At 45.0% G+C, this 18,943-nt stretch overlaps 1 protein-coding gene across 1 annotated transcript; it reads right to left on the bottom strand.

Moving 5' to 3' along the window:
• Positions 1–4,255: 4,255 nt before the first annotated feature.
• LOC146524150 (uncharacterized) lies at positions 4,256–10,831 on the bottom strand. Its single transcript, XM_085131526.1, has 2 exons — positions 5,214–10,831; positions 4,256–4,788 (listed from the first exon to the last, which is right to left on the bottom strand). Exon 1 carries the CDS (start codon positions 10,698–10,700, stop codon positions 7,329–7,331), a length of 3,372 nt encoding a protein of 1,123 aa, XP_084987652.1. The 5' UTR covers positions 10,701–10,831; the 3' UTR covers positions 4,256–4,788; positions 5,214–7,328.
• Between the last annotated feature and the right edge of the window lie 8,112 nt (positions 10,832–18,943).

Below are 18,943 nucleotides of genomic sequence, written 5' to 3'. Positions count from 1 at the left end.
CAATAATAGATACAGAGAAAAACCCAACAATCATATGACCTCCTATGAACAAGCACTTTGGTGACAGTGAGAAGGAAAAACTCCCTTTTAACAGGAAGAAACCTCCGGCAGAACCAGGCTCAGGGAGGGGCGGGGCCATCTGCTGTGATTGGTTGGGGTGAGAGAACGAAGACAGGATAAAGACATGCTGTGGAAGAGAGACAGAGATTAATGCTTAATTGTTGCTTAAGCATGCTTCTCTGCTGGCAATCAGACGAGTCTGGGTTTGGTGGTTGCTAGGATACTTCATTGTGCATTGTACCGAGTGTAAAGTTAAGGAGTTATGGTGTGGGGTTGTTTTTCAGGATTTGGGTTTACCACCTTAGCTCCAATGAAACCAAATCATTTTGGAAAATGTCACGCTCTTTGTGCAGGCCTGTCAAGAAGAGCCCATCACTAAACCTGCTTCCACAGAGTCCAGACCTCAGCCTAATAGAACAGCTTTGGGATGAATTAGAGCGAGGCCTGTGAGCCAAACCTTTTCATCCAACATCAGTGTCTGACCTCACAAAGGAACTTCTGGAAGAATGGTCAAAAACTCGCTCCTAAACTGTGTGCAAGTCTTCCCAGAAGAGTTGAAACTGTTATGGCTTAGAAGGGTGGACCGACATCATCCAAGCAAATACTGTTGACATTAATTTAGTTCAAATATTGAGGCTAACTGACTAAACTTTGCCTGTACCTCTAGCAGCCATGTTGCTCATTTCCTGTCAGACCAGTCTTAACTTTACCTTCACACATAAATCCGTACACCACACTGTTTTCCCCCTGTATGCTGTTTCATGCTGCACAATTTGAACACCAAGCACTGTTGGGCAAAATCCTGAACAATAGTAACAGTAACACCTGAAAAATATCACTGGCTGACATGAAACCTGTGAGCTCTGTGTTTTTATTGGTGGCAACCCCATCCATGTCTGACAGTAACTTTTTTCCATTGATTTGGAAGAAAATAATTAACATAACCATATTTATAGATCAGAACAATATAGAACACTTCAAACTGCTCACTCTATGTGTCAGTATCAACACAAACAAATGCAAAATGCAACACAGGTTAATACTCACTCATCATTCACGCACACATAACATCCCACAGGGATCAGTGCACCCCCACCGGACCAACACTGCTCATCCGACATTAAACTGCCCACCTTACTAACTGGATGATGTCACCAGACGATGGGCTGGCCCAAACTGACAGAGGGTTGAATATTCAATGAACAGTAGATAAACTTATATAAACTTATAAACACCAATAGAATTATTCTATGAACTTTGGGGCCTTTTATACAATTGGAGCGAGATGGTCATTACCTTACATATTTAAAGCAATTCAAAGTGATGGTTGATGGGAACTGAAGACTTAGGACTGGCTTTAAGTTGAATTTTTGAATTTTCCCCAGTTCTTTTCTTTCTTCGTAAACATAAGAGGTTAAGCAAAATAAGCAGTATTTGATCAAGAAGAACACATAAAAACACATGAGTAAAAATTAAGTGGCTATGCTGCTTTTACTTTCTCAATCAGCTGTACGAGTCATACAGAAAAATGCATAAAGCATATTTCAATAATCCTTTTTAATGGGGTTGTAAAATAGTTTGTTTAGCTATGTGAAAGCACATTTTTCCATGCTTTGTAAATGTGAAATAGGCATCTAAGACTGAGTTGGTCATTCACATATGAAACATTTCATGCAGTTTAATGGAAAAGCAGTCAGTAAAGAGTCTTAAAGTTCTGCAACGGCTCTGCTAAACAAACCTCAACAAATGCTACCAAATACACTGATGAGATCTTTTTTTCTCCATGCAGAAAAATGTCAAAATCTGTAGTGTTATGAAAGACACACCAGATTTCATTGATATAAGACGCACCAGATGAAGACTCCTACACTTCTGTTATTGGCATGGATGATTATTGACAGTTTGATTTATGCCATTTACTTCTGCAGATATTTGAGTCAGGTTTAAGCTACGTGATAGACTGGTAAACTGTCCAGGTTTTACTGTTTTGTGCCGACTGCACACTGGGCTCATTATGCTGGACAGGTTGGCGGTGGGCTGGAGCCAATCCCAGAGAAGGAAAGCTATAGATTGGCTTTTAGTTGAGGTTACAAAAGGATAGTGTTTCCCTACTCTTACAGCTCTGCTTTTCCTTTTGAATTTAGTCTAATGTAACCTTTCCTAGGTCGTCCACAGCAGTGACATAGTGGCTGTTAAGAAGCCAAAATAGCTAATCCTGCTTTCAAATGTTACTTTAACCCTGAGTATCCCGAATGTATCCCGAATCTTTTAACAGTCACATACAGATAATGGAAAGGACAGTTGGAAAAAGCAGATAACCATCTCAGATTGCAAATCATCCGAGGTAAAGGAACAAATAGAGAGACTGACTAAACATTGCTTCTACATTATCCTGCTACTTATATCTCTCATGTTTGTTCATTTCATTTTGTTTTAGTGACCCTGCAGCAAACCTTGAGCCCAGGATCCTCCCAGAACCGCACACGGCCACTTCAGAAACAATTTACAGTTTTGAATATAAGGCGACGCCGCTGTTCATTATACGGTTACATCTTTTTTCTTTACTGTACAGTGTTTGAGCTTTGACATCACTTTAGGTCATCACTAACACTTCGACCCTGATCCTTGGTGGTGACGCTAACCCCCCCCTCACCATGTATGTTGAAAAAAGACAAAAATGAAGGAAAAGAATGTAAATTTTTAATGTGTAACAATTACAATGATGATTTTCTTTGTTCCCTCACACACACACACACACACACACACACACACACACACACACACACACAATGGGAGTGAAATAAAAGTGTTGTCCCCTGGCACAACAGCCAGCTGCTGCTGCTAATTCAAAACTCTGTGTACACAGGTAGTATACCAGTAATCTGCAATGAATTAGCTACCACCTGCTAAACATAGTAGAGCGTCTGGCAGCTAAAGAGATGGAGGATTCTCTTTGGATGTGCCAAAGAAAAAAGGATTTACAATACAATATTTATTTTACAATAAAACCAAAAATAAATCCACATTGACATAAAAATGAAAACATGACTTATGACTTATGGCTACTAGACCCAAGTGAGCACAAATGTTCTGTTACACATTTATCATTTAGCCATGAAGAGCACGCAATCATGATTTTTTACAACTAATTTCAAGCTGACATTAATTTTTGTGACCAAATCCATCCAAACCATCACAGTTAATATTATTTGAGTACTGATAAGAAGACAGAAATAAAAATCAATAGAAGTAGTAAGAACTGATTTTAAAATAATAAATTACATGTGAGACTAGAATTATGTCTGTAGGTTGCTGAATAACAATTTTTCACATCATAAAGCAAACTGGTATTTTTATCATTATCAAATGCTGCTGTCTATTCCAGTTTATCTCATTTTATCTAATCTACTGTATCTGTTCTATTTTCCAAATACGGTTTTAGGTCTTTGACTATCTAAAACATTTAGGTCACTCTAAAGTCACGCATCACACAAATATTGTGTTTTGAGGATTATTTTACATTTAAAATGTGTGTGTGTGTGTGTGTGTGTTTGTGTGTGTGTGTGTGTGTGTGTGTGTGTGTGTGTCCTCTCCAGTACTTGTTTTCTGTAACAGTCAGATGCATTACTAGAATAGTGGATTTTCTTTGTGTAATGGTTCTTTTTGATTTGGAAGGAAAAGTAAGCGCAGACAGAGTCTCAGGGAGTGTCCAAAAAGTGATTTATTAAACACACACGTATTACACAGTGTGGGAGGCCGGACTCCCCGTTCAGCCCGATACAGAAAGCTTTATAGCCTTTATGACGTCAGAACAATTCCTGGGAGTCATCTTATCAGAACAACAACAACCCTTTCCCAGACTTGAAACCAGATGTTTCCCATCATCAGCGTCTGGGAACATAACAATTGTGTAAGACGAGTGTGCTGTTGTGTAAGATTGTTGGTCTCGGCCACCGAAAGTTCAGCGTCCTCATCTGACTTACTGTGGACCCATCACTATGCTGCATGATGAAGCATAGCATCTAGAATGTGTCATTCTGCGTGCCCTGGCCAATATACTGAGTGGTAAATGATACATGATAATAAGGATGATAACCGGATAATGATAATGGTAAGTGATGCAGACTAATGAAGTAATGATGAAATAATGATTGTGCATGTGAATAATAACATAATAACAGAAAAATAACATTCCTTTACGTGACAACTCCTCCTCTTGGGCTCGCTTGCGAGACCAACTTACACCAGGATTTGTCTCACTCCTCCTTCCAGCTTACAATCTCCTTCAAGGGCATCATGGACCCAGGCGCCGCTGAACCAGCTGAGCCCAAGCTCAGGGCTCTCTCCAGCATCTTTACTAAAACCCGCCGGACCAGAGGGATGAGACAACATCCGATCATTAATATAGCAAGAAAAACAACAAAAGAAAACATGGCAGACATAACAACACTCTTCCATTGCCCAAAGACAGACGTGAACCAGTCTCCCAGTCCAGTGTTCACACCTGATTGCTCATGCATGGTTTTAGATAACATTTTCAGACTCTCAAGCGCTCTAGTATCCGTACCGTCTGGGGCCGTATTGTTGGGTATAAAAGTACAGCACATGTCCCCAAACATGGCACACACACCACCCTTCTCAGCCAACAACATGTCAAGGGCCATTCGATTTTGGATTCCCATTAACGACGTCGGTCCCAATTGTTCCGCAAGGCCTTCTACCGCGTCCCTAGTGAGATTAGAGAGTCTCAACACATTATAATGAACATAGTTAATGCGATCAACATTTTTATTTGGAGTTATCCATAGAAACACACTTTCAAAACCGGCCGCTATCTGATTGACTAACTTATACTCATCTGGAACTCCCCTGGGAACTCCTATTGAGTCAATCCAGGTTGGCGAGTCCCATCTTGGGTCATATTTGTGCACACCCCTCATACTTCTCCTACGTCTAGCTGTCAACACACCAGTGTCCTGCTGTGGAACTGTCTCTACTCTATTTCCTATCAGCATCAAAGGTGCTCCTAGGCGCACCAGAGCACATGTTCCCACACTCCCCAGTGGAACCTGCACCAAAAGAGTGTACTGCCCACAATAATAATATAGCCCACCCCTTGCCCAGGTGCCTATAATGGTATTTGGGTCACTTACATTATTGGTAGTCCTGCCGGGGATTGTCCTCTGACACCAGCTTGGATCAATTCTTCCTAACGTGTATCTCACACTGTCTGTAGAGAACTCAAAACATGTATAATTATCCTTTTTAGGTGTGAATGAACCTGGTTGTGTACGTTTATCAATTGGCGGATATAAACCTGACAAAGTGGTGCAGTTACCTGTGTTCACCGCCTCTCTAGTTAATCTCAGCATACAATCATAACCCCACTCATCCTCTGGATACAGAGGAGCGGGTTCAGTGAACAGACGAGGCCTAGCTGTAGCACAAGCAACACAATCAACCACTTCCTGCTCTTTAGCATTTTGAGCCACCCAATCTAACCAAAGATTCCTATCACCAAAACCTGTGGCACGCTCTATTAACTCTTGAGGTTTTAATCTAGTGTAATCTGTGGCCACAAACCATTTCTCTTCTGAGTCCTGGTAAGTAACTGTCTCTAAGGGATCCACTTGCTCTGTGAGATTCATTACAGTGTCATTCCCTACCGGTTTAGATCTTGGATTGAATAAATTCACCCGAATTATCCCTGTTGGATCTGTCCCTGCTTTATCTACCCCTATTACTAAATAGAACGCCCCTCCCTCATAGGCTGCTTCCGGGAGTTTACTCCACGGTCCTAGAGAGAGAGTGACAGGGTTATGTGTAACAGAATAATCTTTCTGAATGGCTATCCCTTCAAGGGCCTGTGGCACTGTTGGCTGCCATCCTACTCCTGTCCAAGCAACCACATCCTGCCAAGAACACCACTGATCCGTTATATAACTATAAATGTCTCCTTCCTGTGAGGGGCCCCACACCGACTTAGGGTAGCACACCATAGGGTGATAACAAATCCACACATCATATGTTCTCCAGCTGCTCCCGTCTCCTGGGCATCTAACTACCTCACACAAATCGAATGTAAATGCCGTCGTGGACCCATTAACATACCCAAACTCGACTCCCCCACTGGCCTTGAGACACCCATCGTTCCCACCTGAGCCAACCTCGCGCTTGAATTTTCTCGACGGCTCGATCGGTTTGGACTTTGGAGCGGATAGACCTCTGCGTCTGGGCAATTCACCTGCCTGCCAATGAACAAACAAACACGTTACAACACTTATCAACCCCAACATTCCCGTTAATTTCCAATTTTCCCACAGTTTCATGATCACTGTCCCCAGGCTCTTTTACTTTTACTTTAAACTTCGTGATAAGAGTATAAGATTATGAATATAAAAATATGCGATTAACGTACAAGACTATTACGACTCCTTTAAACTATCAATTACTTTAGACTAGAGCCCTAGCCTATCATGAGCCTGGAATGAATTGATGCTTGGTGCGTGACGCTCCTCTTCTTTCTTCGTCTCCCCAGGTAGACTGCTGGGGAGAACCGCTGCACAGGGGGAGAGGATTATTCTGCCTCTATGTTCCCCCCCGTGTTACTTTGGGTGGAGCTTATCTCGAGTAAGCTCTCGTCCGCCACTGCGCATTGAGACCAATGGAACCAGGTCTCACCCTTTCCCTTCAACCGAACCGCACTGGTGGTACGAGCCGTCACCTCGAATGGCCCCGTCCACCTTGGATCTCTCCACTTGCGCTTAATGACCTTCAGCCACACCGCCTTGGCGTCGGGGACGGACCTGTCCACCGCATTCACCCCCACTCTAACCTGTTGTGTGAAACTAGACACAAGAGCTTTTAATTCTTTCCAACATTCAGCATGTTTTCTATTACTTTTTATACTTTCTTCCGCCGGGACTGTTGTCCAAGGACCTGGAAACTGTCGTCCTGTCAACAGCTCATATGGTGTGAAACCTGTGGATTGATTAACACAACATCTTATTATCATCAATGCAATTGGCAGGGCTGCAACCCAATTTAGCCCCGTCTGAGCAGAAATCTTAGCTATTTTATTTTTCAGGTTTAGATTCATTCTTTCCACCTTCCCCTGGGACTGAGGATGATACACCGTCCCAAATCGGTGCTGCAACCCCAGCTTCTGTTCTACTTCTGCCAAATCTTTATTTTTAAAATGAGTTCCATTGTCTGAGCGAATTCTTTTAGGAAAACCATGCCGGGGGATGCAATGATTGATTAAACACTTAATCACACTTTTTGCATCCTCCCTCTTTGTTGGCCACGCTTCGGGCCACCCCGTCAGAGCATCCACACACCAGCAAATACCGGACTCCTCCTGGTCCCACATCAATCATGTCAGTGAAATCAATGACAATCTCTTCCCCTGGTCTTTCTAGAATGGGGAACTTACCTGCCTCCGGTTTAATCACTGGCTTTGGATTGTGCCTCCCACAGATCAGGCACGTCCTAGCTTTTTCCTTAATCATATCCCTCAAAAAGGGATGCCACCAATGGCACAGATGTCTCTCCATCTGGGCCACACCCACATGGCCAAGCCCATGTGCTTCTGCAATCTTCTGTTCCGCTAGGTTGGCGGTCAACACCGGTCGTCCGTCAGGTCCTCGCCAGAGACCTCCTTCTTCCCATGCTCCTCGATTCTTCCAGACCCCCTTCTCTTCCGGGGCCGCCTCCTCTTGGGCCTTCCTGGCCTCCTCCAACATGTTGACTCCTACTTCTTCCTCCACACTTATTTGCACGATCTGCCGTAGTGCTTTATAGCCTGCTGCCTCTTTCGCAGCTCGATCGGCTTCCTGATTTCCTCTGGCCACCATGCCAGTCCCCGAGGAGTGACCTTTACACTTTATGATACTCACCTCCTCTGGGTCTCCCAACGCCTGCTCGAGTTCCTCCATCTCCTTCTTGTGGCAGATTGGTGCATTGTCTGCTGTCCTGAATCCTGCTCTCCGCCATTGGGCTAGCTCCACATGCACTGCTCCAAAGGCATAAGCTGAATCCGTGTAAATGTTGACTCGCCTTCCTTTCGCGAGTCTCAGGGCTCTACTTAGAGCAATTACTTCTGCTCTCTGGGCCGATTGCTGCCCTTCAAGTCTCCCAGCCTCCTTTACCTCAAATTCAGTCCCCTTTCTGCAAACTACAGCGTAGCCTGCTTTCAGCCCTTCGTCATCTCTGTAGCAACATCCATCCGTGAACCAATCTTCAGCTCCCGTCAGAGGTTCTGCTTTCAAGTCTTCTCTTATTTTTTCGTCCACTTCAGCTCTCTTAGCACAGTCGTGCGGATCACCCGAACCCATCAAGTCTGCCATATTGATTCCTTCATGTGTGAATGTCAGATTAGGAGCGTCTAAGACTTTACTCACTCTCTGTTGTGTCAATGGTGTCATGGTGAAGGCTTGTGAGTTAACATATGCCACCACACTGTGGGTGGTCAACACCTTCAATGGATGATCCCTCACTATGTGTGCTGTTTTTTGTATAATCTTTGACACCCCAAGAGCATGCTGCGTGCATACCGGGTGTCTTATCTCCAAATGATTCAGGCGGATGCTGACGTACATGAGTACATCTCTCCTTCCCCCCTTTTTCTGAAACAAAACCCCATTCACTATCCCATCTGTTTCTGAAACATCTAGATAGAAGGGTTCGTCATAATTAGGAATGGCAAGATCAGCAGATCTCGAGAGATCTTGTTTCAATGCAATGAATGCCGACTCCGTGGCCGATGTCCATGGCAGTTCAGCCTTAAGGTTACGGACACCTACCGTTTTTACCAAATCCCTCAAAGGGGCTGTTTTGCCTGCATAGTTTGGTATGTACTGACGGCTGTATCCCGTTAAACCTAAGAAGGAGAGCAACTCCTTGACTGTGCGTGGTTTTGGATGTGTCAGAATCTGATCTCGGTGGGTGTTCAGTAAACCCACTGACTGGTGCGCGATCACACGGCCAAGAAATGTCACCTCTGGTCGGACCAACTGCAACTTGTCTTTACTCACTTTGAACCCGCACTCAGCGAGTCTCTCCAGTACGGTAAGCGAGGCCTCCGTACACGCCGAAGCAGACGGAGCCGCGATGAGCAAGTCATCCACGTACTGAACCAGTGTACACCCCTCTGGGAGTTGACACTGTGAAAGAGCTTCTTTCAGCACTTGGTTGAAAATGCCCGGGGAGAGGGCGAACCCTTGTGGCAACCGTGTGTATCTATACTGTTGCCCCCTGTATGTGAATGAAAAAATGTCCCTAAGAGACTCATGCAAGGGGAGACAGAAAAATGCGTTGGCTAGGTCAATACACGTAAACCACTTTTGCTCTGGTGTTAATGCCGTCAAAGCTGTGTACGGGTTTGGAACAGGCACAGTATCAGTACGTAGGATGGCATTTATGGCTCTTAAGTCATGTGCCATCCTGTACTTTCCTGTCCCATGCTTCTCTACTGGCAAAATGGGTGTGTTCCAGTAAGATTGTGAAGGCTCAAGGACTCCTACTTTCAATAGCCCTTCTATTGTCTCTGCAATTCCCTCCTCTGCTTCTCTTTTCTGTCTGTACTGCGGTTTCCAAATTGGTACCTCAGACTTTAGCTGGAACGAGACCGGCGAGCAAGTTGCCAGGCCCACATCCGTAGACCCAGCTGACCACAAAGTATCAGGAAGAGTCGCAAGTGCGGCCACTGCGTCAGCATGATCTACTCTTTCACTGCCATAGATTCTTGAGATTTGCTTATGCTCCAATACCACTGCGTCATCTGACAGACCAGTGATGCGATAAATTTTGCATTTTGGCGAATACCAGACATCTGGAATCTGAGTGGGCTGCCAACAAGGTTCGTCGAGAGCTCTCCTGACCATTGTTCCCAGCTCCCTGGCCTGATGACCCTCATGGACCGCCAATGTAATGTGAGGCACTGAATCAGGCCCCATTTTGAACCAAGGCCGTTGTTCTTCGGTTAAATTTACTCCTGCAGCGACGCCTTCAGGACCAACATAGATGTTCTGAGAACATATGTTCCAAGTCTGACTCTCAAGTTCAGTCTGGAACTGGTCTCTATAAATTTCGTCCTCGTTCTTATCATAATAGAGGGTGACGTGGTATGGGTCTCGCGGAGGAGAATAGACAGCCAAGGCCATAATCCAAGGTTTCCACAGCTGATAAAGTCTCAAAATGCCTTCATCCACCAACCGACCCCAGTATATATCCGCTGTAGATTGTTCACAGTCTTGCAGCAAATACTGGTTCTTTGAAAAAGTCCCCAGGCAAAAGAACTCTTTTCCTCCTGGAAGTGTCACTGTTAATCCATCAGCTGAACACATGATAGTGGCCCCCAGTTTAATGAGCAAATCCCTGCCCATCAAGTTCACAGGCACATGGGGAGACACCACATAGCTGTGCTTCAATGTCTGTTTTCCCAGCACCGTCAGGGCTGGATTGGTTGTCGGCAGAGTCATTGGAACCCCAGAGAAACCCACAACACTGACCATGTGATTGGAAAGTGTGGCACTGCTTGGTTTTTGTCTCAGCGTTGAGTAAGTCGCTCCAGTGTCCACCAGGAAGGTCAGTTCAGTCCCTTCCACGGTCATCGGCAACAGAGGGTCTGCCATCCCCATGCTGCCGGGTCTCTGTGGGTCCCGTCAGTACAGCTCCTCCTCCCTGCCCCAGTTGGCCAGGGGATACTGAGCCACTGGCGCCATGCCAGGGTTGGGAGCTTGAAGTCCCCTTGTCTGGAATGTCCTGCCTCGCGGCACTCTCTGTACCTGGGGTGGTGGTTGATAACTTATTTCTGGTAGCCATGGCGTAGGACAGTTACGAGCCCAGTGTCCTCGTCCTCCACACCTTCTACACAGATCAGGGTCCAGCATAGGTCCCCCCAGACCACGACCCCTTAGTCCGCCTCCTCTTTGAGATCCACCACGCCCCCTCAACGACCTATTAGCCCCCCAATTCCCCGCGGGTCTTCCTTGCCTTGGTCCATTGGCGGGCCATCGGTCATCAGGATACACGACTGGGTCCAAATCTGGCCAATCAGGCCCCGGCTCCCCCTGAGGCTTTGCCACCAGCATTTTCTTGGCACCTTCTTTACTTTCTTTTTTCTTCTCATTCAATTTTTCTCTTGCCTCAGCCAATTTTAATTTCACCAACTGCCCTTGCGCCTCCTCCAAGTCCTGTTTCTTTTTGGTCACCTCGTCTTTTTCAAGCTCTAACCGATGTATTACATGCCTTTCCCATTTTACCGAATTTGCCACCGCAAAATCTGGATTCTTCTGTAAGTCTGCTCTCACTCGTTCTGGCAAACCAGCTAACACCGCGCATCGGAACCACGCCCGATGTTCTCTTTCCTGTCCTGGATGTTCTCCTGTCTGCACAATCCACTGTTCCTTTGCATGCTCTATAAACTCTCTAGGAGCTTGTTCTGGGCTCCACAATATTCTAGGCATAGTGCCTGAATTAGGGGTCGGGTACTTCTCACGCACTGCGTCAGAGAGAGCATTTCGCACCCTTGCATAGGGGACATCATTCGGTTGACATGTGGTTTCTGCTATCTCTTCCACATCTGCCAGGCCTCCACCCCTGAAGGCCCTTCCACCCATGGCACGAAAATCTCCCAGGGCAAGCTCTTCTCCTTCAGTAAGACTCCCCAGTTTCCTCAGCCACGCAGCTCCTCCCTCTGTAATAGGGGGCAGTTGCTTCATCAGAGCCTCCAAATCTCTGATGTTATAAGGCTGGTATACTGGCTCGCCCCTTAAACCCTGCAGTAGAGGTATTGAGAAGGACTCCTCCTCAGTTTGCAATCCGACACTCTGCTTCCGGTTCTTCTCAAAGATCGACTGTCTTTTATTTTTCAGGCCCTGCAGGGCCTTTCCAGACCGGAGGATTCTCCTCCCTGGGGCACCCCGAACGCTTGGGACAAACCCTTCAATTTTCAGGTTCGACAGTTCTCGGGATTTCCGAGTCTTACCTATTGACGCTGCGAGGTCCTTCTCCAATGCTTCAAGCGTTTGTGCTAATAGGTGTGGTGCTGGCACGCCTTCCGCCTCCCAGTCTCTCAAGGTCTCTTCTAACCTTACCACAGCTTCTCGGTTAGTAGCTATTTTCCCTATTACTTGTCCCTGCCACTGGCCTTCTTCTAGGTCGCCAACCCCTGGCTCCTGACAGGCTTTTTGGCTCGCCTTCGATGGGCTCTGCCGCGGCGACACAGGCATATCTTCATCTGAAGTCCAGTCCTCCTGGGATGCATTTCCCTGCCTAGGCCGTTGCGGTGTCACCTGATCTGCGCTTGTGGAAGCCACAGGTTGAGCTTCTTCAGCTCCTTCTGAGCTGGGGTGAGAGGGCGGGAGGAAAGTCACACCTGGTATAATTATACCCCCACCTGATGCTCCAGCAGCTGACTCGAACTGAGTCCCTTTCGATGTAGCTGCCGCCGACAGGGGTTGCGACACTCCTGTATTGACCCCCTTGGTGTCGCGTACAGGCGTCGATGGTGCATGATCCTCCTGAAAATCCACAACTCCGCCTCTAACGGTTCCTGTTTTCCCTTCCGGTCCCCAAAGAGTGCCACCCTCCAGGGTCAGCACTGGACAGATGTAGGGAGGGGGCGGTGCACCGGGGAGTCCCTTCAAGCTGGGATATAACCTCCCCTCGGCCTGGGCTTCCTCTGCCAGCCCTGGCGTGGGGTCGTTGACCTCGTCTTTCATCCAGGGGGAGACACCTCGGCAGACAATCACATACTTACAGTATGTTTCTCCATCATCTGTTTCTTTTCTGCCTTCACTTTTCTCCCCTTAAAACCCCCCTCAAGTTCCTCCTCAAGATCTTTAATCCTCTTTTCACATTTCTCAGCTCCTAGCTGGAAAACCGAATGCAAAGGTATTTTGTCCTCCATCGTTATCTGTTGATCCTCACATAATTTCTTCACCTCCTTCTCCATGTCTTTACATTGCCGAGCAACCTCCTTGGAAGCTCCTTCATAGGTGATCTTGAGGGCCTTCTTGAGTTGGGCTATCTGGTCCTTGAGTGGCTTATAGTTCTTCTCCCCACTAGGGGTCGCCTTCCCGATCTCAGTCATTTTGTTTTCAGCCATTTTGTTGTTGACCTCACTTACCTTCACCAAAATGGCCGCTACTTAGCTCCACCTCCAAACCTTGCCCTCACCAAAATGGCCACTACTAAGCCCCTCCTTTGGAAGTAGGCTCGGCGTATTTCCCTTCTCAGGCTCAAACGCACCCAACCGGCTTACTGCCCCTTTTCTCTGGGCCGCACCTACACACACACACACTCTCTTCTTTTACTCACAGTTACAGCACCCTCCTTCACAAGACACCAAAACCTCTAAAATCCACTACTTCAATTTAACCACAAAAAACCAACAAAAATTCACACTCACACACCTTCAACAAAGTTTTAACATAAAATAATTCAACTAATCACGACACAGGCACTCCTCCCCAAACGGGAGAAATCCCCTCAAATCAACCAACTCACAATATATAAAACATCCACAAAGACAAACCACACACCTGTACACTCCTGGAACAAGACCGAAAAACATCCAGCAATCACACAGTTTATTGCTTTTATGTAGTCAATCACACCACAAGAAACAGGAGAAAACAACCATATTCACCTTCCTACAGCTCGCAATATGAAACACTTGGAAAGACTAAGATTACCTTTCTACACCCCACAAACAATGTCACCTAGATAGAGAAATAAAACTAAAGAAGAAATTGGAAGAATTAAACAAACAGAAAAAGACTGAGTTGCACAGTTAAACAAATAGAGAAAAACAGTTTTCCTTTAATACTCGATGGGCACATGCGCTGCCCCCCCCCCCTTTGTCTCTTTCTCCTCACACACACACACTGCGGGGTTCACCAAGCCCCCCCCCTTTGCAGCTGCTTGAGACAGAGAGACAGAAACACTTTTCTTTTTTTCTCCACCACACACGAAAGCAAGCCTATACATGCAAGCTTTTAAACAATATAAGCGCTTCTACACCGGTATTTATACACTATTTACATACACGGGCCCGTATAGACATAAACACGCTGCCTGCCAGAACAGCTTATCGTGTTTTATTTCTCTTTTTATTTCTATACCACTTTTCCTGAATTTTTGACTAATTTGAAAGCTCTAAGCCCAGGCTTCACCTTGGTCCACAGAACCAGCCTTGATGATCAATAACCCCGCGTCGGGAACGCCCTCACCGGCCGCGGTCAGATTTCTAAGCCCTAATTAATTTAAAACCGCTCCCCGCAAGTTAACAGGTCGCTCCACGTCCTGCGTCAAGGAATCAACCTCACGCGTTCAGCTTTACTTAAAACTCACTGTCACCCACGTTAATAGTCACGGCCGGGTCTCACCCTTCAGCCAAACAGCACAGTAAAAGGTAATCCTTGATTACCTGGCCTTTAACGGGTGTCCGAAGTCCCGCGGGAGGCCACCCGAGCTACCTGGACACCGCCAGTGGTGACCGCACGTCTGCGATCACCTGTCGCCGCTACACGCTGAACACTGTGCTCTACGGGGTCTCACCCCGGTCTAGGTTAATTTAGTACCTTTGGATAAAAATTATTCAACAGGTGGTACTGACCTTTTATGTCCCGGGTTTTTGTCACTCAGTGGGCCCCCTCCTGGATCCCCCCGTCTTTGGCACCCCCGAGGAGCTCCGCTCCCTCGCAGCGCGTCTTCTTTCCCCCCAAACCGGGTTTTCGGCACCAAAATGTAATGGTTCTTTTTGATTTGGAAGGAAAAGTAAGCGCAGACAGAGTCTCAGGGAGTGTCCAAAAAGTGATTTATTAAACACACACGTATTACACAGTGTGGGAGGCCGGACTCCCCGTTCAGCCCGATACAGAAAGCTTTATAGCCTTTATGACGTCAGAACAATTCCTGGGAGTCATCTTATCAGAACAACAACAACCCTTTCCCAGACTTGAAACCAGATGTTTCCCATCATCAGCGTCTGGGAACATAACAATTGTGTAAGACGAGTGTGCTGTTGTGTAAGATTGTTGGTCTCGGCCACCGAAAGTTCAGCGTCCTCATCTGACTTACTGTGGACCCATCACTATGCTGCATGATGAAGCATAGCATCTAGAATGTGTCATTCTGCGTGCCCTGGCCAATATACTGAGTGGTAAATGATACATGATAATAAGGATGATAACCGGATAATGATAATGGTAAGTGATGCAGACTAATGAAGTAATGATGAAATAATGATTGTGCATGTGAATAATAACATAATAACAGAAAAATAACATTCCTTTACGTGACATTTGTAAGTTCTAATAACATACTTTATTACATCCTCCATTCCTGTAACGTTTTACACTTCTATTGATATCACAGCATGTTGTTGTACACTATATATAATATAATACACTTTTCAATATGCATGAAATGATTTGACTACAAACAGTATGCTATTTTAAACGGTTCTCAAACAGACACTTTTTCCATTTGGATACAAAGTCCCTCCTGCCTATACTGGTACGTAAGTGCTGCTTTTCTTTAAGGGCTTCTTTTATTGCTATATAACTGGCATTCCCTTAGCTGTCCACTCCTTACATCTAATATCTAATTCATTTAGTGTGAAAAGTTATTTTCCAATTAAGGATGTCAAGTTTGTAATCATTTATAATAGTCTGACTTTGTGGGTCCATTTAAGATGGGATTATATAAGAGTGCCTGGGTTTTCTCTCTTCAGGTGTGTTGCACCAACATATCAGCCCTCTGCTCTGCAGTAATCTCTAACGTCGAGTCGACCTTTGTCACCTCTTTTTGTTTATGACATTGACACTGATGAAAATGTCTTTGAGGTCAGGAAAAGGTGGTTAGGAGAACTGATAAGGAAAGGAGAAGAATCCAAAGGACCTTACACTAATCTCCAGCAGTGTAAGCCCAGATGATTGCCATGTTGAAATCACAACGTGCAGAAGATAGACTACGATATGGCTCTTTTAACAAATCACCCTAATGTGTTCTAACCCTGATTCACACAGGTCATGTAAATGAGAATGGTGAAAAATATCCCTTCATCACAAAGATTGGAATTTTTAAGAAGACAAACCATATTCAGCCAGATTTAGTTACAGTCTGCAGCAGCACAAAGCCCTGTTTTGATGTTGGAAAGCTACGGGATTTCCTCAAGTGGCATTGTGTCAATTATGCTACTGAAAGTTGTGAACAGAAGCATTTTACAAACTGGCCTCATGGAATATGTATTTCTATGAGTTTTCCATTCAGGAGGGGAATATTTAAAAAGTCTTTGGCACACAATTTACCACAAATTAGTTCCAAAAAAATCCTATCTTGTGTCTGCTGTGGTTGCAATAGTTGCTACATGGAGTGAATATGTTTTTCTTTATTATGTTGATTGTTTTCATAAATGGTCAGATGGTCCATTGCAATGAATTGTGGGATGGCATGTTGTTCTTTCCTTTCATAAAGGACGGTCCCAGTGTATCCTATGCTAGAGTGGGCTGATCATTACTTCTGCCTACCTGCAAAATTTAAATCCAACTCTTCTCATCCTTCGCTGTCAGATTGTTGCACTACCTTGATGGTTGCATCGTTTGGCTGCACGCTTTTCATTTTTGGGTTTGAGTTTACCGCCTCTCTCACCTTGCCTTTTGCTCCTTCTCCAGATTCATGCCTAGCTGAGCAAACGTGTTTCATGCCCATCAGCATAACCTACCTTTGTTCAGAGTTACTTGCTGGAGAGCAATATGGGGATCATTCTGGGATTAGCCCAGTGAGTCACGTTGATTGCAGAGGTTCGATTTGGATACTTTTTGAAAAAGAACCCATTACATAACAGTCACGACTGTGGTTAATGCTTTTGTGTCATTTCACCTTGTTACACAGGAGGTAAGATTAAATTGAGTCTAGTTCGCCCACAAACACCAGTGTAAATGGGGATAGGGGTGTGGTGATGTGACAGTTGGCATACAACACAAAAAATGTGGTGAAACCAAACCAGGCTTAAGATCTCAGAGGGAATTAATTCTGTTTTAGAGTTGTCCAGAATGAGGAACTGAGTCCTGCAATCCTTCGAAGGATTCTTTGCCACTGTAGGAGAAGGAAAAAAATGGAAATACTGAGGTTTTTTTGTCACAATTGCAGATGATGAAAACGTGACAACCTTAAAATTTGATTCATACATAGTGCAGGGGGAGGGGGATTTTCAGCTTTGGCAGGAATGAGGTAGGAATGCTTATGTTAGAAGAACGTAAAAGGGTAAAAACATAGGTTAACCTCTTTTTTTATTCTTCCTGTGCTCACAGCCAGAGCTGGGACCATAGCTGGGGTACCTGCTGTCTTTCACTTCATACAAAGCCAAAAGTAGAAAAACTGTCACAATCTGAGTGTTTGGAGCCGTCTGAGACTCTTTGTAACAACATGTACTGTGTGATGAAGCATGTAATTAAGGCTGGATCAGGTGACCCTTAATGGTTGCTACTATAGGCTTAGGCTGCTGGGAGCTTCCCATGATGCACCGTTTCTTCTTCACTCACTTTTTTTTTTACATCACTCTGCATTGGAACATTAGTAGATGATAGAGCATCACATTCAATCTGCAATTTTTCTACATAGATTGGAAAAAAATGGCACTTTGTATTTTTATATAAGAATATGGTTAGAATTTATTTCTGTTAAGCCATAATGGAATACACTGACTTCTCTCTTACATGATGGTGGATGGGTCCGATTTTTTATTTTTTAAGTTTCTGCCTGCTTGATTAATCTAAACTAGAGGGTAGGAATGACAATTATTATTAAAAGTGAAAAACCTTTAAATCTATAAGTGAAACGAAAAAGAGAAAAGGCATGAGATGACTGTGTAGTAGATGAAGTGAAAGAAAAAGAGAGCTCTTGTTCTGAGACAGTCACCTCTGCTCCGAGAAACCAAATTTTCCCCCTCTGATGTCTGCCTACATCCATCACTCTCATGCTCCTCCTCTCCTTGCCTTCCCTGCTCTGAGAGTCTGTACTCTCTCTGATAAATGAGAGGAGCCCTGGTTGAATCTATTAACAGTGTGTAATGCCGCTCAGTCTGCAAATAGCCCACACTGTCCAGACCTACTTTACACTTCTCAAGGTAGCGGTGGCCTATTAGGCCAAGTTTGGGCTGTGCCATGTTGTCTCTTGTTGGGTAGCTGTTTCTGTAACTCCCTCTCTCCTTTTTTTTGCCTTGTGCCTTTTTCTGCCCTTCTGCCTCCCACCACGACTTTCAGTTCCTCCTCCCCAGTTGTCTTCCTCTCCTTTTTGTGGCAGTTTTTCCTCTCTCTCTTCTCGAGCTATCCTTGGCCCTATTAGTGGTGGCCAAATCAGGAGAGTAATCGACCTGAAAATGGCATCAATCAAAGAATGTACTTGCACCTTCACAACCTCATTTACTTTACTTTTTTAGAAGCTGGTCTTTCTTTGCAGTCTATTATTCACTCTCAGAGGGGAATATCACATTTTACTGTAGAAACATTTCCAAGGGTTTGTAGCTGAACACAGCCACAAGTGGCAATTATTAGATGATGCCACATTACAGTCCCCTTAATTTCCCAAGATGCTTTGACTCAGACTCCATAGAAGCCATAACTGACGGTGGAGCTGATTACCCAGCCCACCAGAGTTCTAGTCATGGGTTTGGCAGTGGGTGGCTGCAAGGCGAGCGGGATGAGGTCATTGGAAGAGTAAAAGGTAGGCTGTACCCCATACAAGCCTTGTGTCCTTAATAACAAGTTTTGTGAGTCTATTAAGGTCATTAACCTTGAATACTTTGAATAATCTCCAATTGAAACACTAACTGGCAAAGCAGCCCTTTGATTTGTCTGTCTGAACCCTTTTTTTT

This window comes from Neolamprologus multifasciatus, chromosome 2 (assembly GCF_963576455.1).
Source record: "Neolamprologus multifasciatus chromosome 2, fNeoMul1.2, whole genome shotgun sequence".
In the NCBI taxonomy this organism is placed as follows: Eukaryota; Metazoa; Chordata; class Actinopteri; order Cichliformes; family Cichlidae; genus Neolamprologus; species Neolamprologus multifasciatus.
The sequence above is the reverse complement of the archived record's forward strand: the minus strand, read 5'-3'. Positions and strand labels throughout refer to the sequence as shown.